The sequence below is a fragment of the Osmerus mordax genome, chromosome 15 (genome assembly GCF_038355195.1).
Source record: "Osmerus mordax isolate fOsmMor3 chromosome 15, fOsmMor3.pri, whole genome shotgun sequence".
In the NCBI taxonomy this organism is placed as follows: Eukaryota; Metazoa; Chordata; class Actinopteri; order Osmeriformes; family Osmeridae; genus Osmerus; species Osmerus mordax.
Genome location: NC_090064.1, coordinates 1769012 through 1793838, shown reverse-complemented (window position 1 = coordinate 1793838; position 24827 = coordinate 1769012). Strand labels below are relative to the sequence as shown.

General features: G+C 41.1%; 1 protein-coding gene across 4 annotated transcripts in view; it reads right to left on the bottom strand.

The window, feature by feature from the left end:
* LOC136957626 (sodium channel protein type 5 subunit alpha-like) overlaps positions 1 to 24827 on the bottom strand; it is a 188118-nt gene that overhangs the window by 122714 nt on the left and 40577 nt on the right. For all 4 annotated transcript variants that reach the window (XM_067251702.1, XM_067251701.1, XM_067251704.1 and 1 more), the window contains exons 9-11: positions 19233 to 19565; positions 13760 to 13874; positions 10724 to 10962 (exon numbers count right to left, since the gene is read on the bottom strand). In XM_067251702.1, coding sequence (XP_067107803.1) covers positions 10724 to 10962; positions 13760 to 13874; positions 19233 to 19565 — 687 coding nt within the window. The remainder of the gene's footprint in view (positions 1 to 10723; positions 10963 to 13759; positions 13875 to 19232; positions 19566 to 24827) is intronic.

Sequence of the window (24827 nt, the reverse complement as noted above, 5' to 3'; positions counted from 1 at the left end):
GCACACACACACACACACCTTCAGACACACATAGTGCTGTGTTGCTCCTCTCTGGTGTTATAATCTAAGTAGACCTGCATGTCTGCCAAATTCAGGACCAAATAATAGACTTATACTTGACCATTAGCTCTGCCAACAGTCACAACAACCACCTCACATCACCAAAGCTATCCTTCTAAGGATGTGGGATTAGATCTGGGAATAATCTGTCCCTTCCAGCTCAGCTAATGTAGCTGACTCGGGTTCAGATCCAAATGTTAAGTAGCACTGCTCTGTCACACTCTTTCCTCCACAGCTACATTAGTGCACAAGTCAATACACACACCAACAGTTACACACTGGGTATTTAATTAAACCAGTTCACACTGCATGCACACACACACAGACTAGAGGGTAATGTCTGTGTTGCTGTTAATCTGCTTAGAGTGAATCTGCTTCTCATATCAGTTTTTCAGGCCTCTCTCTTTCATGTCCAGTTCAGTGGTCACTTCCTTCACCCAACTCTGGAGACACAGATAGGGGGGAAAGCACTGTGTCTGCAGGTTAGTGTGTGTGTGTGTGTGGGGGGTGGAGGGAGTGTTTATGTGATAAATGCCACAGCTGAAAGGTCTACTGTGTGTGTGTGCGTGTCTTCATGCAGCTGGATCTGTGCTGTTCTGCTGACAGGTTGGCTGTGAGAGTTTGTGTGTGTCTTAATGCAGCTGGATCTGTGCTGTTCTGCTAGTTGTTCCAGAGAGAGGAGCAGTTTGAAGTGACAAGCTCTACGTGACACACCTTGAGGAGGGAGGGGGGGGGGTGAAGGGAGGGATGAGGCTGGGGAGGGATTGGAGGAGTAGTTTGGGAAGTGGGTAGAGATAGGGAGGAGGGTGGAGATAGGGGAAGACATGGAAAAGAAAGAGATCAGAATCAGAATGGGATTTATTCGCCATGAAAGAGATCTGGTGTCTGTCCACCTCTCAGACAGAGCCTATATCAGTCTGAAGGAGAAGGAAAGAGGGAGGAGAGGAGCAAGGAGGAAATATGAGAGAAAGAAGAATGAGGAGAGATGAGGAGAGAGGGTATTCCGCGATGCCAGCCTGTCTGTTGCTGAGTATTCTCATGTTACTAAGAGAGCATGATAACTACTGGGAAACACCCATTCTGATTGGTGAAGAGGGCCTTGAGTCAGCACACACATACACTCACACACACTCACACACCACTTCCGTCTCTGTCTTCTCATTTGCATAGACTCATTATCTTGTCCACAGTTGATTACTCTGGGCTAGTCACTCCAGAGTTGATTAGTTAGGCCTGTCTCTCCCAGTGGCCCTGCTGAGGGACCTGCACACACCTCCACCCTACATCACACCTCCCATACCTGGGTTATTAACCTTCATTAATACATCTCCACCTTACATCACACCTCCCTTATCTGGCTTATTAACCTTCATTAATACATCTCCACCTTACATCACACCTCCCTTATTTGGCTTATTAACCTTTATTAATACACCTCCACCTTACATCACACCTCCCTTACCTGGCTTATTAACCTTCATTAATACGGTAACCCTTCCTTTTACAGTCCCTTAAGTACTAGGTATTTAGGTAGAAAATAAAGGGTATGTTTTGTGTATTACCGATTGGCACCAAGGTGGTAAATACAGAGATAATTAGAAGTATTTACCCATTAACTAAATACTAACGTGCTGGTTATTACTGGATAATACTGGAAATAATTAGGTAAAGACAGATAAAAAAACTTAGTATTTACCAGGAAACGTTTAAATATTACTATTTAAATACCGCTGGTAGTAAGTTGGTAACTACAGGAGATAAATATGGTAAAATATAATGTGTTATTGGGTAAATACCACTGCTAGTAAGTAGGTAAAGACGGCCAAGCTCCAGCAGAATTACTAAGAAAAAAACTATACTATTACCCTGCAGTTACCTAAGGTTTATGTCGGTAACAGTCCACGTCTAATTAGAATATAAAATTGTACTTTCCAATAAAATACCTTTTCAGATACATTCAGCGATGATAGCCATACTCATTTACTTGGCTAGTGACAACCTCTGCGGGAAGAGTTTTCCTGTACTATTATGGTAAATCTTCTTGGATGGACAATTTACTCAGTAAGTAAGCTGAAACTGTACTGTAAAAGGAAGCTGTGTTTGTTTCCATGGTGTTACCAGGCTCTTACCATATCCGTTTCAACTGTTCATTCCCATTTCCATGCAATAAACACAAACTTGGATTATGTTTTTTTTGCAATGTTATGAAGAAAAACATGACACTTCACTCTGTAAATTTTTACATTATTTTAAATTAAAGCACTGTTTCCATGGCATAACATGAACAAATACAAAGGTTAAATCTATACAAACCTACATATAAAATCTCAAAATTCAAATAACTTCGTACCTATGATAGAACACATGTCAGTATGAGTTTTGCCCCTGTGTTTTACCTTTCTACAGCTCCTGTAACATAAAACATATCTAAGATTCTACCTATTTGAAGTAATATGTTAGAATACAGAATAATCGATTGGCACATTGATCTGAGTGTTAGCCAAGGATGCTGTGGTCGTGTTGGTTCTTTAGAAGTGGACGCAGATATCACGCATCGTGAGATTAAAATGGCCCTTTGGCCTCAAACTATGTTCTGGACCAATCATCGTTCTACTGGCAGCTAATGGACGGTAATAGACCGATGGTTCAACCAATCAACTGCCAACTAATATATGGAAGTTCCGGGTTTTATTCTGAAAAGTTTCTGTCATCAGTGAGTGTTTTATTATGGACAGTTGGTTGGTTACGTTTAACGATGCATGAGCTTACTCCAGCAGCAGTCTTGCATTACTAGGTAAGTCACAAAATAATAAAAATCATAAAAAATCATAAAAATAAAAATAAAAATAAAAAAATAAAAACACATAATTACATCATGTGTTTGTCAAGCAAAAGTATAGAGATGCATATTAAATGATTGTATATTTTGATCTTGTGCTAATCAAATGTATTTTGATAATAAAGTTCGGCTATAAAGTTAGGCTAGCTCTAATGTTAGCACATTGCTAGACATGTACATGACATTAATGTACTGTAGTTAGCTAGATCATTCTTTTAACTTTATTATATTTATATAATTGTGTGATTATGATGTAATGTATATTTTCATTTTATGATCTGTCTTGTAGTTCAGAGTCCAGTCATGACCCTCATCTGCAGAAAAAAAAAAAAAAAAAAAAAGCAAGCACAAAACAAAAGAATCAGGTAAAAAGTAGCAGCACATCAACATCAAGTGAACTAACTTACATACAAAATATACAACATATGAAGCAGCATCTTTACATAGACAAAAATAATAATCAAAAGAAAATCAAAATCAAAACAAACCTAGTTAGAGGTTTCAGGGGAAAATGACTCTACAGTTTCCACAATTTTAATACTTTTTTTGTTATCCAAAGATCTAAGAGACTTCAGTAGAGATTTAAATTCTATGAGAAAAGGCACAAAATTAGGAGATGAATTAGAGAATTTCTGCTTGTGAATATAGAATTTGGCATACAGAATGATAAAATTAATTAGGTACTCCAGGGCACCAGTACCTGAATTATTGTAGAAACATATTATATCTTTAAGGTTAAAGGTTAAAGGTGTAGATAGAGTTGGTGGGTTCAAAAAAGTAAGACTCCAAGTCTGTCCAAAACTTTTGGGATATTTCACACTCAAAAAACAGATGAGATAATGTTTCAAAGTTCTGTTTACAAAATGTACAGGAGGAGTCAATGTCGGCAAACTTAGCAACGAGGTAATTAGTAGGGTATGCCGAAAACTAAATGTCGACAAGAACACAATAGAGTTGACGTCACGCCAGCATGCACCGGTCATCGCCATTTTGGCAGGAAAGTGGAGAGCCAAGTGGAGCACCAGAGTGTACATACATACTTACCAGGGTTCTACAGTGCGAGTATTTCACTCGCATTTGCGCCTAAAAATAGGTATGTGCGAACTTGAAAAATAATTTACGAGCACAGTGCGCAAGTGACGGGCTGTTGTCAATACACGGAACAACAGCGCGATGAAGTGAAGCATACCATTGATTTCACATGGAAAGCAAGTGACGGGGTCGCGACTGCACGATGTGAACATAGCATGATGAAGCTCTTAACTTTATGCAAGTGAGAGCAATGATTCGCAAACAATGGGCCAGAGCCATATAAAAAGAGAGTTACGACACTCTTTGATCTTGCCGAAACGTGATCACTTGGTTCAAGTAATTAGCTCGCAAAATAAACACTGCTGGCAACCTGTTTGAATGTTTTTTGACGGGACAGACAGCAGCACCATCTCTTTATTGTCTTTACTGACATTTTCGGTATATTAACACACAATATCAATTGGTTACTGGTGTGTTGTATCATGTATGTCTGATACTTTATTAACATTTATATATTACATTAACTTATAACACTAGGCAGCAATATTGTGAAGCAGAGCTAGAAATGGCTATGCTAGCTACCATACTGTAGCTCACACCAGAAACTGCTCAATTTAAGACAAGAAAGGAGTTTGGTAAATATAACAGAATATACAAGGAAACCAATTGCATTATATTGTACAATATGTCCAGTGAGAGGGTCAAGTTTGTGTTAAGTGAGTGTACCGGAAATTCCTGCCGAGCGTCGACAGCTAGCTGGACGATAGTTATTGTTATTTCAAATAGATAATCTTGACAGGCGTTAGCAATAGGCTAGACTGCTATTTGTTTTCTGTCTATTTTTTCAGAAGCTTCCCTTCTAATGCCGACTACAGCTAGTCAAGCTAGAGTCATTTGCTAAGTAAGGTATGTTGATGTGTTTAGAAATGTATTTAGCATTCTACCTATGCTAGATACAGGAGACGTTAGCATTGCTAATAGGCTAACTGTTAGCGACAAAATCATACTTACAGCATCGTTTGTGATGAGCATATGGTTGGAACAGCACCTCTTTTCAGCAACAGCGGCTTATTAGCAAATCCTTATTTAAATTATCCAAGGTTTTCATTCAAAACTGTCCTCGGTGAAATGGTTTGAGCAAATGTGTAATTGAGGGTCGAACTGCACAGGGATCTTCTCATAGACAAACATCACAGCCCGTCGAGTGTGGTTCCTTAGGAAAAGTGTCAGCATTTCCTGTACAGCCTGGAACACTGCATTTACCACCGTAGTCCATTTTCAATATCCTTGAAAAACTTTCTTCTTTCTTTGTAATTCCGTGGAAGTACGCAGAGCAGCACACAGCAAATTTTGTGGCATGACAAAGGTACAGACCAAAGCCAAAAAAGGTGGAGCCCCCGCTGTGACGTCACAACAGGGGATTTTTTTTACAGCAGCAGTTTCAAATTGTGAGATTTGCATAGGAAAGAGGAATCAATGGACTTTGAGGTTCACTGTATGTCCATTTTACCCACCGAACTGTAGATATTCAACTATGACAAGGTAAACTCGGTTTTGCAGTGACACCCCTTTCATTGAAAGTCGAGTAAACTTCTGAAAATACAATTTACAACATGAAACGTCACTTTAGGAGGTTATTTAACATTAATATGAGTTCCCCTAGCCTGCCTTTGGTCCCCCAGTGGCTAGAATTTTCGATCGGTGTAAACCAAGCCCTGGGTGTTTTTCTCCGCCGTTCAGAAAATGAAAGCTCAATTGCTCTGTTTGAAAATCTCCTCTTTGTGACGTCACAAGGAGGAAGGTTACCTCCCCTCTCTGCTTTGACCGCCCAAAGAATCTGGCCCGCCCATAAGAAATTGAGCTACGACCGTGCAAGTGTTTTTATCCTCGAGAGACATCATGGCTTGCAAACGAACCAAGCATTACATTTGCTCAGTTTGGATGTACAAAGGAAAACAAAAATCTTTTTACAGTTCCTTCATCCGAGCCTCTGAAGACCCAGTATCTTAATTTAATTTTCTCTGGAAATACGCCTACACAACTTCTGTTGTAGGCGCATTTGTTTTGTATGTCTGCGCCAAACACTTCAGCCACGACTGTTTCCTCAACTTGAGCTAATACAAAACTGGCCTTGCTGAAATTAAATTCTGGATCAGTACTAACTCTCCTTCGTCCAGCTACTAACCTCGGACAAGTAAGTTAACTAACGCTATATCATTTTGTAGCTTTACTGTATATGGTTACCTAGCTTGCTACCCTTAGAATGTGGCTGTAACATTAGCTCTGCAGCTAACAGCTGAGTTACTGTCGCTAATGGAAAGGTAGATAGCATCAAGTATGTGTGTGAATACACATGCTGTAACGTGAGTGTTGTACACTTCTTTGTTATTTGGATAACCGTTCTGCTGTTGGTGTTATGGCGCGCGCGATATCCACCTTTCCCCTCATTGAAATGACTGAGTGTGTACCTCTGCAAACCAGGGTTATCAGATGAGAATGGGAAAATTCGAGGCATCTTACAGCAACGGGGCTACAGCCATTGCGATACATCCATTGTAAACATTAGCGCATGGTGCCGCCCCTCCACTCCTCATTAGCATTTAAAGCTATAGACACCAAAACAGCACGTTCTGAGGAAAGCTCCTTGTGGGACTGCTAGTAGTGGCTGTAATTCTGCACCAAGGCTGAATTTCGGGAAAGAGACTTCTGATACAGTATTAGGGGACCACTAAGGCCTACATAAAAGCATCGAAAAACAGCATGTCATGTCTCCTTTAAGCTACCTGAGTGAGTAACTAAGTAACTTACTAACTGAATGACTAACTAAGTAACTAACCTAACAGCCATCTTACTAACTAGCAAGCTAGCTGTAGTGAGAACGGAAGCACTGATAAGCAGGTTCTGAACTACGAGTTCGTAGGTGAGTCAGGTGGCTGAGCGGTGAGGGAAGCGGGCTAGTAATCAGAAGGTTGCCAGTTTGACTCCTGGCCGTGAAAAATGACGTTGTGTCCTTGGGCAAGGCACTTCACCCTAATTGCCTCGGGAGAATGTCCCTGTACTTACTGTAAGTCGCTTTGGATAAGAGGGTCTGCTAAATGACTGAATGTAAATGTAATGTAAATGACTACAGCTGTTCAATGGGTCTGGGCAGGTCAGGCTGAAACTGTGAGAGCATACACATTCACACATGCATGGCTTGGTATCAGGGTGAGTGAGGTATGCAAGCCATCAGCACGCATCATAACAGGAAGCCATTTTTATGTATGAGAGACAAGACTTGTCAGAATTCACTACTGTCTGTCTGTCATGACTCATCACACTACTGTGTCTAATACCTGTCCCTGTCATGCAAACACACTCACACACTGGAACATGGCATCAACACAGGCAAAACCAGGTCTGGACTGGGACTGAAAAACGGTCTTTGAAACGCAGACCGGCCCACGACCGTGTACTACAGTTTTTTTTACAGTCGCAAGGACACATTTCTCAATACTTTTTCAAAACTCTTCACACAGTGAGCACAACAGAAGTATATGTGGCCTAAACTGTGGATCATTTATCATTGCTTTGGCACAAAATGCATTCAATGACTACATCTTTCAAATTACATAAAAATTTTTCTCACTTCGACACAACAACCGCCAAAACTCTATGTACCTACAGGCCAATTTGCACATGCTTACATACTGTTTTCAAAACTGTTAAACTTAAGTTCTAAACAATAACATAATACAAAACTGAAAAAGACAGCAATTTGCTACATTTCTAAAGTAATATTTTAATGAAATATATTTGTAAACTAAAATGCTATAAAATGTTCTCTATGGAAGGGTTGTGCTAGGTGAGGAAAGGGATGCAGAGAGAAGAAATCAGCCAACATTTGTATGGGACAATGTGGCATTTTACCACACCCGTGCAGTCACCAAATGGTTCGCAGCCCATCCCAGAATGGTGTCACTTTTCCTGTCACCTTACTCTCCAGTCCTCAACCCCACAGAGGAATTATTTTCCTCATGGAGGTGGAAGGTTTATGACCACCATCCACATGATCAAATGTCCCTCCTGGACGCAATGAATGCTGGATGCCTGGACATATCAGCAGAAGATTGCCAGGGATGGATCAGGCATGCCAGAAGATTCTTTCCTAGGTGTATTGCCCTAGGCATAGATGACATAAGATGTGATGTGGATGAGAACCTGTGGCCAAATGCAGAAGACCGACTATATTAGCATTCCTATTGTATCTGTATCAGTGGATGGTGTGTATACAAATTCTTGTATTCTGGAATTACTTAAAATTTAAAAAAGACATACAATATATTGAGGCATACTAGATCATGTCTGATTCATTCCAGTAACATTTATTGTAGTGGATTCTAAACAGTAGAGAGATGTCCTTGTTTTACATAAGAAAACGTATATATATATTATTTTTTTGTGGTAGTTTTGGTGCATTTTGAAAGTAAAATTAACTGCTGTGCCGAGCTGAAAGTTGGTTAGGAGAACTGTGTGAAGAGTTTAGAAAAAATAACTAAGTATCGAGAAATGTGTCTTAGCAACTGTAAAACACGGTATTATTATATGTATTTTTTTGGGGGGGCATTATGCCGCGGCCGTTTGACCGGCCGTTCGGGAAATATCCTGACTCTCCCGACGGCCAGTCCGACCCTGGTCAGAACAGTGTGTGTTTGTGTGTGTGTCCAGTGGAAGCTCGCTCTGGGAGACATGTCAGAGCACAGAGAGAGCCGTCAACAACACTCTGCGTCCACCGTCAACACTGCTGGACCCAGCTCCAGCTGGCCCAGGACACACACTAACACGTTTTGTCTATCCATCCTTCCATTCAGAATTCTGTCCTATTTAAATAGGACAGAATTTTACCCCTAACCAATTGTAACCCTATCCCTTACCCCAAACCTAACCTAAACCCTAACCTTAACTGAAAAAAGTGACCTGAACCCAAAATTTCAGCTTAACCTTAAAATAAAAAAATGTTTCCTTTACAATATTTTACAATCGCTATGACCATTTTAGTATCTGTATTAACAAGTTTCCTAAACCTAACTTATTGGCTAAAGTCAAAGTGAACAGCTGTTCATATTGTGAATTGAAACACAAATATATCCCCTGTATTTTATTCCGTTGCGACTGAGAAACAGCTGGTTGAAGTTCAAATCAAATCAACTCAAATTTATTTGTATAGCCCTTTTTACACGCAAGCATGTCACAGAGGGCTTCACATATGCCCATAGAACTGCCCCTCAACCAACCTAAACCCTCAAGGAAGACAAGGAAAAACTCCCCAAAAACTCTCAACAGGAGAAAAAAATTGAAGAAACCTTGGGAGGAGCAATTCAGAGAGGGATCCCCTCCTCCAGAGACGGTTGGTGAGAGAGAGGAGCAGAACACAGGCTACACATAGTCATACAGTGTCGGTGGGTTTTTAAAACACCAAAATCCATTGTTCAACTTTATAGAAGTTATGCAAATACTGTCAATCACAGATGATTCCCAACTAGGAAACCCTCGGGTTTTGAGGTTCTTTCAATCGCATGACCATATGGTAAAGAGGACCTCTTTGGGCTTATTTTGTGTGGAAAAAGAACAATATAGAGCAACATGAAGAAAGTAAGAATAATGCCTGCACGAGGGAGAAGACAAGTACCAGGACAAGGGAGAGGAGTGGGGCAAGGGAGAGGGAGAGGAGTTAGAATGTGTGGTGGCGCTCAGAGAAGAGCCAGAGCTAGGGTAACTGATGAAATACTGTAAATGGCAGCTATATTGCATATTTCTTGCAGTAATGTCCTGTTGCAAATGAAGCCTTTACTGCAGAAATTATGTTTCTGTCTTCTTTTTTTCAATACAGTAACCGTACATTCTATAAAGCTAGTCTGAGATGGGTCATTCATCTTTTGTTCTGAATTTCTGCAGCAAAAGAAACAAAATGCATGCATTTACTAAACCCAACAAAACAAAAATGTAGAGAGGTTTTAAAAGAAAAAGCATTGCAAAAAACAATCTATGATCCATATACTGTGAGACCTGACACATATAAAAGAATGTATTTTCTGTAATTCCATCTGATGTTAGTGTGTTTATGACATTGTCCTATGACTGACTACATTTTCCTGTTTAAAGAGAATGTGTGTTAGTGTTTTGGTAGACATGGTGTATTGTTTAGTGTATTTTTGTGTTATGAAAATGAGTGTTTGAGTTTAGTTTACAATGTGTGATTTTGAGCATGAAATTAACCGTTTGCCAATTGTGTGTCGTAGGTGTGTTGGTGCATTAAGAGTTTAGGAAACTTGTTAGAAGTATTGAAAAAAATGTCACAGCGATTGTAAAAAACTGTAATCTGTAAAGTAGATGTTGATCCACAGGTCCCAATAGTGTGAGGACAGGTTTGTATCCTCCAGGGGGGTCTGCTGCTCTGTTTAGCTGGACTATAATACTGTCACCATCAGCTAGATTTGTGTTCGGAGGAGGAGTCGTTGGTAGATATCCTATGCTTGTATGCCATCACCCCCCTACACACACACACACACACACAGACACACACACGCCCCACGCTAGGGGCTGGGGGGGGTTAGGATGTAAGCTCTCACTGCAACGGGACAGGCAGCTGGTAGGACTGGTATTTGTTCATTTGTCCATCTGTCTGTCTACCTACCACCCATCCATCCACTCATCAGTCTATTCATCCTTCCACCCACCCATTCATCCACCCATCCATTCATCCATCCATTCATCCCTCCATCTAGCTTTCCATTTATCCATCCATCTACCTACCAGGTTTCCTATGGAGAGCATGGCGTTGAATTCGTCTGTCATGGGGTAGTGCTCCATGGCCATGAAGAGGGTGTTGAGGACGATGCAGACCGTGATGGCCAGGTCCAAGAAGGGGTCCATCACCATGAACTTCACCAGCACTTTCAGCCTCCTCCAGCAGGGCGAGCCCTCCCAGATCAGGTAGCGGTGGGCAAACCCGTACCAGCAGGGGGGGCACTTCTGACGAGACTCCTCCAGCTCTGGGGGTAGGGAAGAGAACCGCATTGGAGAGAGAAACAGACTCACTCTGTATCTGAGTCAAGCAGGAGCCGAGGAGGAAGGAGAGGATAGAAGGAGGAGGAATATGAGGGGCCATGTAGGCCATGAGAGGTTACATTTACAGTTGTTCATGTGAGAGGGTTCATTTTCACTTGTACGTGTCAGAGGTTACATTTTCAGTTGTGTGTGTGAGAGGTTACATTTTCTGTTGTATGTGTGAGAGGTGTTCACAGTGGTATAAGAGAGGTTCTCACTCATGAGCATGAAAGGTTTTCAGTTGTCATTGTGTGAGTTTGCATTTTCACTGGTGTATGTGAGAGGTAGTGAATTTTACTGTATTTCAGTAGTGTTTGTGAGAGGCAAAGGTTTTCAATGGAGTTATTATATTATAAAATTATGGCCTACACAGCCCCTCATAGAGGAATCCTTTTTTGCTTCTTTCATTGTTTATTTTCTATGAGCAGCAAGCACCCCAGGCATTATCCATGTGTGTGTGCATGCGTTTATGTGTGTGTGTTTTCCAGCATAAGGTGTTATCCTGGTAACCCTGATTACACACATCCCTGCTGTAGGCCACGACCGCTGAGTCACACACACAGACACTCACACATGAACACACACACGTACAGACACACATACATACAGACACGGACACATGGACACACACATGTACAGTACACGCTAGGGCTGCACGATTATGGCCAAAATGATAATCACGATTATTTTGATCAATATTGAGATCACGATTAATTGGGTTTATGTGGCAAAAAGTGAAGCTAACGGTGGCTAACTTGCTAGCCACAGTCAATGACGCTACTTACGTCACTAACGTCACGAAAACTTGCGTGACTACCTCTAGCAGAACATTAGTTTAGCAGCTCGTTAACTTCTGGGAGATAGCTAAGCTAACTGCTTTACTGCAAGGCAGCTGTAGAAACGCCACAAGCAAAGAGGCCAGGGTGATAACTATTTACAAATTTTACTTTGTGATATGACACACAATTGTGACGTGTAATGTACAATATAAGCTGATTTTATTAAGGAATCTACTTTCGGAAACAGTAGTCTACTATGTCACTGAAGTATTAGCCTCATGACATTAGCCTCTGTTGCCCGGGCAACACATACTACAGTGGTCTATGATGCATCTGTTTTCAATCGTTAAGATAGTAGCCTTATGACCGACTGCTATCTGTTGTGGAATTTTCCTCACATTACTCTGTCCTCTGTAACCGTCTACATCTAGAAACTAAGCTGCGTGGTGCAGGGAACAACTCTGATTGGCTCATGGAGGCACGTGATCAGACATTAGGTGTATTCACAGCCGGCTGCAGCCTGCAGTTTGGAGAGTTTACCAATTTTCCGACTTTACGCAGCCGTTTATAACTCCTCCCCGACTGCAAGCGGCAACTCTCGCTGGTCGTTTCATGCAGCCGATGTTGAACACACCTATTGGTTTACGGAGCGCTAGATTGGCTTTGCAAAAAAGAACTTTGATACGGAGCGTTCTATGAACGGAATGACACATTTTAAATATCGCTCGATCACACGAATTTGATCGTGTGAAGCCAAAATCGTGATCGTGATTAAAATTCGATTAATCGTGCAGCCCTAGTACACGCACACATCAACACACAAACGTACAGACACGCACACATCAACACACACACAGACACACACACATAGACACACACACAGACATGCACACACGGACACACATACTTACACACAGACACACACTCACACATACATACATGGACACACTTGACAACAGCAAGGTGTGTGCTGTAGAGCTATGCATGCAATCATCTGTTTGGCACCAGTAGCAAAAGACCAATCCTTCTAAAAGCGTCAGTCTTCTAGAGAGTCTTCCACCCCTCCTCCAACCTCTCACAGCACAGTCACACAGGAGAGAAAACCTAGACCCAGTGAATCATTCATCTAATGAGACACTGTGATTTTAGGTAATACCATGTATGGTGCTGTGTGTGTTGTGCTGTGTGTGTGTGTGATACTGTGTGTGGTGCTGTGCATGTGGTTCTGTGTGTGTGATACTTTGTGGTGCTATGTGTGTGGTTCTGTGTGTGTGATTCTGTGTGTGCGACAATGTGTGTGGTTCTGTGTGTGTGATACTGTGTGGTTCTGTGTGTGGTTCTATGTGTGTGATTCTGTGTGTGTGGTGCTGTGTGTGTGATACTGTGTTTGTGGTGCTGTATGCTCCTCCTCCACCACATTCCTTCTCCATGACACTCCTCTTCCACCATCACACTCCTTCTCCATCACACTCCTCCTTCTCCTCCACCGTCACACTCTTCCTCCTTCTCCATCACACTCCTCCTCCACCATCACACTACTCCTCCTCCTTCTCCATCACATTCCTACTCCTCCACCATCACACTCCTTCTCCATCACACTCCTTTACCATCATCTGTGTGTGTGTTGCTGTGTGTGTGGTGCTGTGTGGGGCTGTGTGTGTGGTGCTTTGTGGGGCGGTGTGCTGCTGTGTGTGTGATACTGTGTGGGGTGCTTTGTGTGTGGTGCTGTGTGTGGTATTGTGTGCGGTGCTGTGTGTGGTACTGTGTGTGGTGCTGTGTGTGGTACTGTGTGTGGTGCTGTGTGTGGTGCTGTGTGTGGTACTGTGTGTGGTACTGTGTGTGTTTCTGTGTGTGTGTTGCTGTGTGTGGTGCTGTGTGTGGTACTGTGTGTGTTGCTGTGTGTGTGGGGCTGTGTGTGTGGTGCTGTGTGGTTCTGTGTGTATGGTGCTGTGTGTGACCTCACCCTCCATGGCGTCGGTGAGGTAGCTTGTGGCGCTGAGGGCGCGGTCTCGCTGGCCGTCTTGACAGTATGGGTGGGGCAGCAGCATGGTGCTCAGCTCCGTGGTTGAACTGGGGCCCTGCACACAGGAAGTACAGGGGTCAAGACAGGAAGTGCAGAGATCTGGAAAGGAGCAGCATCTTTGTATCTAAGTCCAGGTCAGTAAGTCACTGAGACAAACCCAGCTGCAAAATACCGAAGCATTTGATCTCTTTATAAGGTTAGTATAGTTTATTATGTGTATTAGAGGTTTAGTATACCAGTGTTTCCCCTACAATTTTATATATATACACTACCGTTCAAAGGTTTGGGGTCACCTAGACAATTTCGTGTTTTCCATGAAAACTCACACTTTTATTTATCAAATAACTTTCAAAATGAATAGAAAATATAGTCAAGACATTTACAAGGTTAATTATTATTATTAGAAATAATTATTTTTATTTGAAATATAAATTTCGTTCTTCAAACTTTGCTTTCGTCAAATAATGCTCCATTTGCAGCAATTACAACATTGCGGACCTTTGGCATTCTAATTCTAATCCTTCTAATCATCCATTAGTCTTCTAAGGCAATTAGCAAACACAATGTACCATTCGAACACATACAGTAATAGTTGCTGGAAATGGGCCTCTATACACCTATGTAGATATTTCATTAAAAACCAGACGTTTCCACCTAGAGTAGTCATTTACCACATTAACAATGTATAGTGTATTTCTGATTAATTTAACGTTATCTTCATTGAAAAAAACAGTTATTTTCTTTGAAAAATAAGGACATTTTTAAGTGACCCCAAACTTTTGAACGGTAGTGTGTATATATATATATATATATATATATATATATATATATATATATATATATATATATATATATATATATATATATATATATATAATGTATAATATAATATCCAGATTGGTAACACTTTATAATAAGTCAACGCTTTTTGGCATTTACAAAGTGTTAACTAATAGTTAGTTAATCCTTTATAAAACATTTTGAAACATTAACAGTACATTATTAAATAGTTAATAAGCTTATTATTAAACACTATGTTGATCATTAATAAACACTGTTAAAAATTATGGCTTTTATTCATAATACAATTCATAAGGTGTTTGATAACTGCATTATCATACTTTATAGACAGCTTGTTAATATAGTTGCAAACCAGTAGTTTAAAAGGTGTTAATGGTACATGAGCTGGTATAGAAAGCATTAGCAAATGGTGAACAAAACCATTTACATTACCTTTATAAAGCATGAGTAAATAACTAACAACATATTTACTTATGTCTTTAAGGTATGCCAAGTCGAATACATGATGTACACTAATACTTAACAACAACTATTTTATAAAAACTTACTAATGATGCAACTTCTGTTGCATCATTAGTAAGTTAGTAATGTTACATTAGTAATGTTTAATAAGGCATAGATAGTTCACACTTTAGATTAGGTCACGCAAAAGCCTTAACTAACAGTTAGTAAATGCTTTATAACTTGCATTACTAATCAGAAGTTGCATCATTAGTAACTACTGGTTTGCAACTATATTAAGAAGCTGTCGATAAAGTATGATAATGCAGTTATCAAACACCTTATGAATTGTATTATGAATAAAAGCCATAATTTTTTACAGTGTTTATTGATCAACATAGTGTTTAATAATAAGCATATTAACTATTTAATAATGTATTGTTAATGTTTCAAAAAAAAAAAAAGGATTAACTAACTATTAGTTAACACTTTGTAAATGCCAAAAAGCGTTGACTTATTATAAAGCGTTAGCAGATTTTTTTTATTTTTATATATATATATAGCGCCCGATCACAAAATAAGTCATTTAAGGTTACCTTTCCTATAAAACAGATCTATAGCTTGCTCTTTTATTAAACAAAGTAAATGGCCTGTATATTTAGGAGGTTTATTATATTTTAGCTTATCATAGATGTTCTGAGTACTTATATGTTATGTTATGCCAGGTTGCTTTGCGATGTCATGTCCTAAGAATTTCGGTGCCCAGTCTGACCTTGTGTTGTTCTGTGCATCTGACAATAAAAGACTTGAACTTGAGAGAGAATATGAATACAGACAGATTCCATCTTGTCTCCTCTGGCTCCATCCTACACACACACCGTCATCATCCAGACAAGGCCACAACAAACACCTCCTCCTCCACCATCACAGTCCTTCTCCTCGTTCTCCATCACACTCCTCCTCCACCATCACACTCCTCCTTCTCCATCACACTCCTCCTCCACCATCACACTCCTTCTCCATCACATTCCTCCTCCTCCACCATCACACTCCTGCCTGACACTCCTCCTCCTCCACCATCACACTCCTCCTCCATCACACTCCTCCTCCACCATCACACTCCTTCTCCATCACACTCCTCCTCCACCATCACACTCCTTCTCCATCACACTCCTCCTCCACCATCACACTCCTTCTCCATCACACTCTCCCTCCTCCTTCTCCATCACATTCCTCCTCCACCATCACACTCCTCCTCTTTCTCCATCACTCCTCCTCCTCCCCCATCACATTCCTCCTCTGTCTCTGTTCCTGTTAGCACCTGACTATGGAGGTAACCATGGCAGCAATGTTCCATGTCTGAGGCTGGAGTCTCTCTGTGTTAGGGACAGCCCACAGCCCAGTCATTATACATGTCCAATCAAACAATCTCACTCCCACTTCCTGCTGTCAGACATGGGGGAACCACAAGCTCCACGTCTCTACGACAACAAACACACGCCGGCCCACCATTCATCCAGCATTTGTTGCCATGGTAGCGATTCCAGGACAACTGAGCATCCGACACCCTCCCCGTTTCCGACCTGACACACACATACACATCCATCTCTCTCTCTTTCCGCAACCCCCATCTTCCTTCTGTGTGTGTGTAAGTGTGAGTGTGTGTGTGAGTGTCTATGGTGTCAGAGCATTAGCAGGTAGGTACCATATTTTTCGGACAATAAGCCGCATTTTCTATAAACCGCACCCCACCAGAATAGGAGCTTTGTGTTTGTAAATCTGAGTATAAACCACACTGGAATATAGGCCGCACTTTTTTTCAGAAATGGTAGCTAGCTAGCTAGCTTTAGTTAGCTTCCGGTCTAAGTTAGCTAGCATAATACTCGTAGCAATGCTACTACCTGCTAGTGTTTACATTACATTTACATTTAGTCATTTAGCAGACGCTCTTATCCAGAGCGACTTACAGTAAATACAGGGACATTCCCCCGAGGCAAGTAGGGTGAAGTGCCTTGCCCAAGGACACAACGTCATTTGACGCAGCCCGGAATCGAACTGGCAACCTTCAGATTACTAGCCCGATTCCCTAACCGCTCAGCCACCTGACTCCCATTAGAAGTAGCCTTCTCCAAGTAGTTGGTGGCCAAGCCGTTGAGCGGCGAAGCCACCTTAAGTGTTTCTACCTTTTCTTCTTTCTTATAATTATTATTATTATTATTATACTTCTGCCATGGGAGTCTATGGCAGCCCCTAGAACCACATGGTCAGAAGTTGTGAAATTTGGCACACTCTTTGGGACCTGTCCCCTCATCACTTTCACCAAGTTTCATGTCTCCCATTCCAACCCTCTAAGCGCCACCAATGGGTCAAAGTTGAAGGTGTGTTAACACACGTTACTTTTGAACCATATGCCTCATTTTCCAAAATGAGGTATTGTTGTATTCCCTGGATCAAGACGGGTATGACGTAAATGACGTCATACCCAGTTATATAGATTCTCCGCCATTTTGAATGTTAAGGAAAATCGTTTTTTCCTACAATTCTTGTCGAATCTTCTTCAAAATTGCCACAGTTAATCTTCAGACCAAGCCTCACAAAAGTTATCCCTGGAGCTTTGATTTTCGCAACCGTTTATTAGTTACAGCCAATCAAATTGATGAGGCTGAATTGATGTGGCCACCATTTTGAATATAACGTTTTTTCGCTTCCTCTCCTAAAAGGTTTGTCCAATCTTCACCAAATTTGGCACAGATCATCTTCAGACCAAGCCTCACAAAAGACATCACATGTTTTTTGATTATCTAAACCTTTTGACTGGAACAGCCAATCAAAGTCGTCAACCAAGCCACCATAAAAGAAGTGAGGTCATATCTCAGCACCTCTTTACTGCATTGACACCAAATTTGGTATAAGGACTAGGGACCCTGTTCTAAAGAGGTCCAAAATAGGTCATGCCATTTCACCTCTAGGTGGCGCTGCAATAAGCAAATATTTGGCACCATTTATCTTCAGATCAAGCCTCACAAACCTTTTCACATTCCGGTAAAGCTGATCAAAGTCGGCGATCTCAGGAAATATTCGCTGAATTGACAACATACTTGGTACAGGTGCTCGGGACCCTGTTTCAAAGAGGTCCACAAAAGGTTGTGTCATCTAACCTCTAGGGGGCGATCCCGTGTCTGACACATATTAAATTCTGATACAAGCTGAATTGATGTGGATTTTGAATGAATGAATAAAACGTTTTTGGTGAATACCAAATATTCACCTAATTTGGCACAGATTATCTTCAGACCACAATCACCTTGACATGTCAAAATAGAACTGAATTACAGCTGTTTAAACTTGGGACAAATCTGACAACCGCTTGCCACAGGAAAAATTCCTTATATTGTTACGCAGTCACTGAAATCTGATTTCCAGCACTGAGAATAGCTCACTAGGATAAATTGGTGTCCTGGCAACGTCAACGTCAGAGGTTCAAATCCCACCAAAGCTGACAAGCTTGTCATGTCTCTGATTCTCTGTTTAGCGAGACTATAAGCCACTGCTAAGGAAGCCAGGTACACCGCAGTCACTAGATGTCGAAAGTTTCTTCTGGTTTATCTGACCTGCTTGGCCACCACATTGCTGCTTGCAGCTATATTGTTACTTGTTAGCCTTCTCATTAGCACATTTTGAAGCCATACTAAAGCGTTTGGCATATTTTTTGTCCATCGGAAAAAAATCATTTGGAATGTTTGAAACGTTACGCTGTGAGACCCGCATTCGAATTATCACATATTTGCGACGCTACTCCTTAACAGGTTAAATACTGTGTGAGAGCATAGGGCATGTAAAAAGACTAGTCCTCCTCTGTGTATCCTGTTACTCCAGGCTACCCTGAGGGACCCTAGATCACTGAGACTAGCCAAGCAGTAACTAGTGAGTAGTACCTAGTACCTGCATTCTGTCTCTCTCTTTCTCTCTGTCTCTCTCTGTCTTTATCTCTCTCTCACACACACACACATGTTCACTCTTCTCTCTCACACTCCGGAGCAGTGTCAGACTCAGCCTGGGGCAGAGTGAATCAAACACACACATCCCACACACACACACACACACACACACCACACACACACACACACACACATACACACAAACCCTAACACCTCTAGATGAGAATACTTACACTCTCTTCCTGAACCTTCTCCATGGTGCATGCTGGGAGCCCTTGTGGGGAGACCCCGTTGTGGTCCACAGCCATGAACACCCTGCCGTTGATGTTGAGGCAGGGGGGCTGAAACACCCCTGACCCCCTGCTAGCCGTGCTGTACGTACTGGGCCGTCGTCGCGATGACCAGGGCAGGATCAGTGACCCTCGTCCTTCGACCTCTCCCGGGACACTGTACTCATCATCCGCCATGTCACCCTCTGAGTCCTTGTTCCTCAGGCGGAAGTTGAAGATGCTGAGCTGGCTGCCCCTGCGCGTTCGCGATGAAAGGGTACGCTGGAGGAGGGGGGGCTGTGTGTGTGTGGGGGGGGAACAGGTGAGAACACAGCCAGACCAGTGTCCTATAAGTATCAGACCAGTTCAGACCGGTTCAAACGGAGAAGCATATATCAGCCTTTAGCTAACAGCATGACTGCAGCATGACAACATGACGACACATTCTGCTCTCCCACATGTTGTCAAAATCCCTCAGAATTCCACAGTTTGGTCAAATGGATCTGATTTCGCGTGAGAGACACATGAAGCTATGTAAGATGGTATCCAATTTACAGTTTTTTCCAATTGCTTAGACACAAAAATGTCAAATAACACACAGTTAGTGAAACCTGACACTCAAGGAGCAACCAGCAGCCCAGATCTGCACAACTATAAGCACATTCTCAGCCTCACACTATTTGCAAAATACTACACACAGTGTTTCGCACTTTTCTACATTAGACACAGAAATATAAGATTATGCCACTCACAGTTTTTCTCAATTGCTAAGACACATTTCTTGAATGTGTACTGTGTTTTCTCCAAACTCTAAACAAACATCTTCATGCTTACACTGTTTGGCCAAACCCTTGACTTTTGACCCAAAATCAAACACTGTAATCAAAACCATATTATCTGTCTTAGAAACCAAACTTTGCATTCAAAATACACACAAAGCCCTCAAATAAAATCTACCTTCTGAATACCATTTACACATTGCTGGGAGGAATTAAAAACACTATTATAAAAAGGTTTTCATGAACCAATAACTAAAGTGTCCCTGAATTTTAGATATGTTCCACCTCATGAATTTGACATGATGTAAATCATAAAAATTGCAAATATTGCAATTATCCTTCTTACAGGATATTTATTTTCCATTTACATTATACAGCTTTTTGAGCTTTTGTTACTGTAGTGGTCACAGTATGCAAATAGTAGTACTGTTAGTCAACAACACAAATTCATTACTGTAAATTGTAATTCGGGGAACAAAGACCATTTTCACCTGGGTAACAGGGCTTGAGTACGCTAAAGTACTGTTCATTCTGAGTCAGCATCCTGTCTCTGACCAGGGTCAGGCCAGAGATTTTCATCAACATCACAGGCAATGCTTTCTCAAACTAAATAGCAGGGAAAAATGCTCTTGAATGCCTGAGCCATCCCTGACAAGACTCCACAGCAATGTCCCCACAAGCTTGTTCCATGCCTTGGAGAAGGTTGTTCTGTACATAGGGATTTCTGTCATAGTGTGGCACAGATCTCATTTGAGATTGTTGTTCTTCTTACTCTTCCTTTGCCTCTTCCTCTCCCTTGTCCTTCTCCTCTCATTCTGACAATTCTGCCTCTTCCTCTGATATTTGCATCCATGATTTCAAAGTACAGGTGAGTTTACCTTTTTATTCATTCCAAACCCCTGATTGCTTGTTGAGTATTTTTGCTTGTTAGTGCTTACGCATGGATAATTGGTTGTTAAGGGTGTTTGAATTGTACTGGTTTTGTGAGGATGGCTTACACATACCATTTGTGTGTGTCAGCAATCAAGAAAAACTGAAATTGCTTTTTCAAGACACTGCCACACATGTGAACGAATGGATCAAACACAGGCGTCAGGTGGTAAAAATACCAATCAGGTGTAAGCACTATAAAAAGGTAACAGGTCAGTGTACCTGTCCTCATCAAAAATGAAAGACAATGTTGCAGGAAGAGGAAAAGGTAGAGGGAGAGTAAGGATAAGAGGGGGAGCCCGTGGAGGAAGAGTGGTAGGGAGAGGGAGAGGTAGACCTGGAGGCCGTGGAAGAATAGGGCCAAATTGACAGTATGTAATGAAATTCGAACAACATTGGTTGACCATGTTGTGAACCATGGGGCAACATTGAGAGAGGCTGAACAGAGAGTTCAGCCCAACCTCAGTAGATACTGTTGCAACAGTAATTTGGACATTTCGATAAGAGCACAGATGAAAACTACTATTCTCTACTGTCTACAGTACAGTAAAATGTAGCCTACGTACATGCACTACACCAGTACTTTTTTTGTACACATTCAATGATTGAAACAATGTCAGGGTTTTTCCTGGGTCAAAATGGGTCTTCGGTGCTCAAAAAAAAAAAAAGGGGTACATATATATTTTTTTTTTTCTTCTTCTTTCTAATCAATGTATTTATTCCCAGGTGTTTTGCACCGAAACTACACCTATATTTCGGAACAGGTTAATGTAATAGTCTAATGTAATATTGCACATATTTTCGTCCTATTTCCCCTCAGGGCTCGACAATAACGATGGCCCGATGGCCCGGGGCCAGTTAAAAGTAACGTCGGGACAGTTAAACTAGCAAGTCACTGGCCCGATCGGGCCACTGCAAATTATTGATTGAAAAAAAAATTCGCATTGTAAAAGTTAACATCCTTCATATGTTTTGCTATCTGCTAAATGCATAAATAACTTTGCAGCTCGTGGAGCGAACAGTTGGCAAATCAAGAGTTGAGTAGTGAGTGACGACTGGTTGTCAAATTGTAATTGGGTGTGCTCAAGCCTTCGGCGAGAGCACAACCTTTGTTCTCTCACATATATATTATTGGGTGTGCTCAAGCCTTCGGCGAGAGCACAACCTTTGTTCTCTCACATATATATTATTATTATTATTATTTTTTTTTTTATTTCTTTTTGCCCCCCTAAAACTCAGTAAATACTTGGCCTACATAGACAACGTAGGTGTCAAAAGTTTCGTCTTGGTAGCGATTGAGTTGCTTCTATTGGAATTTACGTTCCGTTGCATGGTTTAAGCGTAAGTTAAGTTTTTGTGGCGAAAAGTGAAGCTAACGGTGGCTAATTTGCTAGCCACAGTCACTGACGTTACTAACGTCACTGCGTCACTAACGTCACGAAAACACGCGTGACTACCTTTGCCAGAACATTCGTTTCACATCTGTTAACTTGGGGGATAGCTAGGCTAACTATAGCTTTACTGCAAGGCAGCTGCAGAAACGCCACAAGCAAAGAGGCCAGGGTGATAACTATTTACTCATTTTACTTTGTGATATGACACACAATTGTGATGTGTAATGTACAATATAAGCTGATATTATTAAGGAAGTACATCTACTTTCGGAAACAGTAGTCTACTATTTCACTGAAGTATTAGCATCATGACATTAGCCTGTGTTTCCCGGGCAACACATACTACAGTGGTCTATGATGTAGCGTTATCTGTTTTCAATCGTTAAAATAAACATTCCTCACATATACATTTTCGTTGTAGGATTTATTCTGACATTAGAAAACGATTTGTTGGTGAAATTACCATTACCTGTGGTTTCAAACCAGTGTAGCTCACTGCAACGCTGTAGCCTACTGTACCCGAGACACTAGTGTGAGTAGCTAACAACAACTCCTCAGCTGTTTAAGTCAAACGGCAACAGAACATGTTCGGCACTCCCCTTACTCAAAAGTCTTTCAGTAGGGAAACTATCTGACTACTAACCTGAACTTCATTGCCACAGCCTAAACTTTGTCAATCTGTTCATGAAAATAATTAATTTCAGCCTAAACCGTACAACGGAACGTTTAATCGAATTCAACCAACGCAATCGCTATCAAGACGAACACAGCAGTAGTCTAGTACTGTACTGTAGTAGTACAATTTACCGGGGCAGCTTCTCCACACAGGGCTATATCGCATTTTGAGTTGTTACTGACAATGATCGCTACCAGTGAGCTTTTTATGAATGAGCTATTTTCCACTAAATAAATGTCAAGCTTATTTACGTTTTTGGGGGCATATTTTCAGTTAGCAGATGGTACTGTTTGAATCGCGATTCTATCTTCTGCCGGTAAAGTCGTAGAATAATCTTAAAAGGGGGTTCTTTATTAATGAATGAATGCAATATGAGTAGTCTAAATGCCTGAAAATATCACGAGAAGGGACAACTTAAAAGGACGTTTCAGTCATAGAGATTAGGTCCATTTGTACACCGGTCTGCCAAATGTATTCGTTTTGATTCAGCCTGTCAGCTGCCTCTTGCAGGGGAAATGAGAAGACATCATATTTCATTCTACACTTCACTCATATTTTGAGTTGTAAATGAGCAGCAAAAAAAAGATGCTTTTAAATCTATGTAATCTTTATAAATAATAAGTAGGCCCGATGCATTTTTATATAAAATATACAGACCCCTGTGCAACCGACGCAAGCAAGCACACCCTACAATTTCCCCAGAAATTGTATCCTCTTTAGTTATTATTATTATTTTTTTTATTTCTTTTTGCCCCCCTAAAACTCAGTAAATACTTGGCCTACATAGACAACGTAGGTGTCAAAAGTTTCGTCTTGGTAGCGATTGAGTTGCTTCTATTGGAATTTACGTTCCGTTGCATGGTTTAAGCTTAAATTAAGTTTTTGTGGCGAAAAGTGAAGCTAACGGTGGCTAATTTGCTAGCCACAGTCACTGACGTTACTAACGTCACTGCGTCACTAACGTCACGAAAACACGCGTGACTACCTTTGCCAGAACATTCGTTTAGCATCTGTTAACTTGGGGGATAGCTAGGCTAACTATAGCTTTACTGCAAGGCAGCTGCAGAAACGCCACAAGAAAAGAGGCCAGGGTGATAACTATTTACTCATTTTACTTTGTGATATGACACACAATTGTGATGTGTAATGTACAATATAAGCTGATATTATTAAGGAAGTACATCTACTTTCGGAAACAGTAGTCTACTATTTCACTGAAGTATTAGCATCATGACATTAGCCTGTGTTTCCCGGGCAACACATACTACAGTGGTCTATGATGTAGCGTTATCTGTTTTCAATCGTTAAAATAAACATTCCTCACATATACATTTTCGTTGTAGGATTTATTCTGACATTAGAAAACGATTTGTTGGTGAAATTACCATTACCTGTGGTTTCAAACCAGTGTAGCTCACTGCAACGCTGTAGCTTACGCAAGACACACTACAAAAACATCTAGCTACAGTACACAGCTGTTTAGGAAGTCAAACGGCGACAGAAAATGTTCGGCACTCCCCTTACTTAAATCAAAAGTCTATCTAACTACTAACCTGAACTTCATTGCCACAGCCTAAACGTTGTCAATCTGTTCATGAAAATAATTAATTTCAGCCTAAACCGTACAACGGAACGTTAAATCCAATTCAACCAACGCAATCGCTACCAAGACGAACACAGCAGTAGTCTAGTACTGTACCGTAGTAGTACAATTTACCGGGGCAGCTTCTCAACACAGGGCTATATCGCATTTTGCGTTGTTACTGACAATGATCGCTAC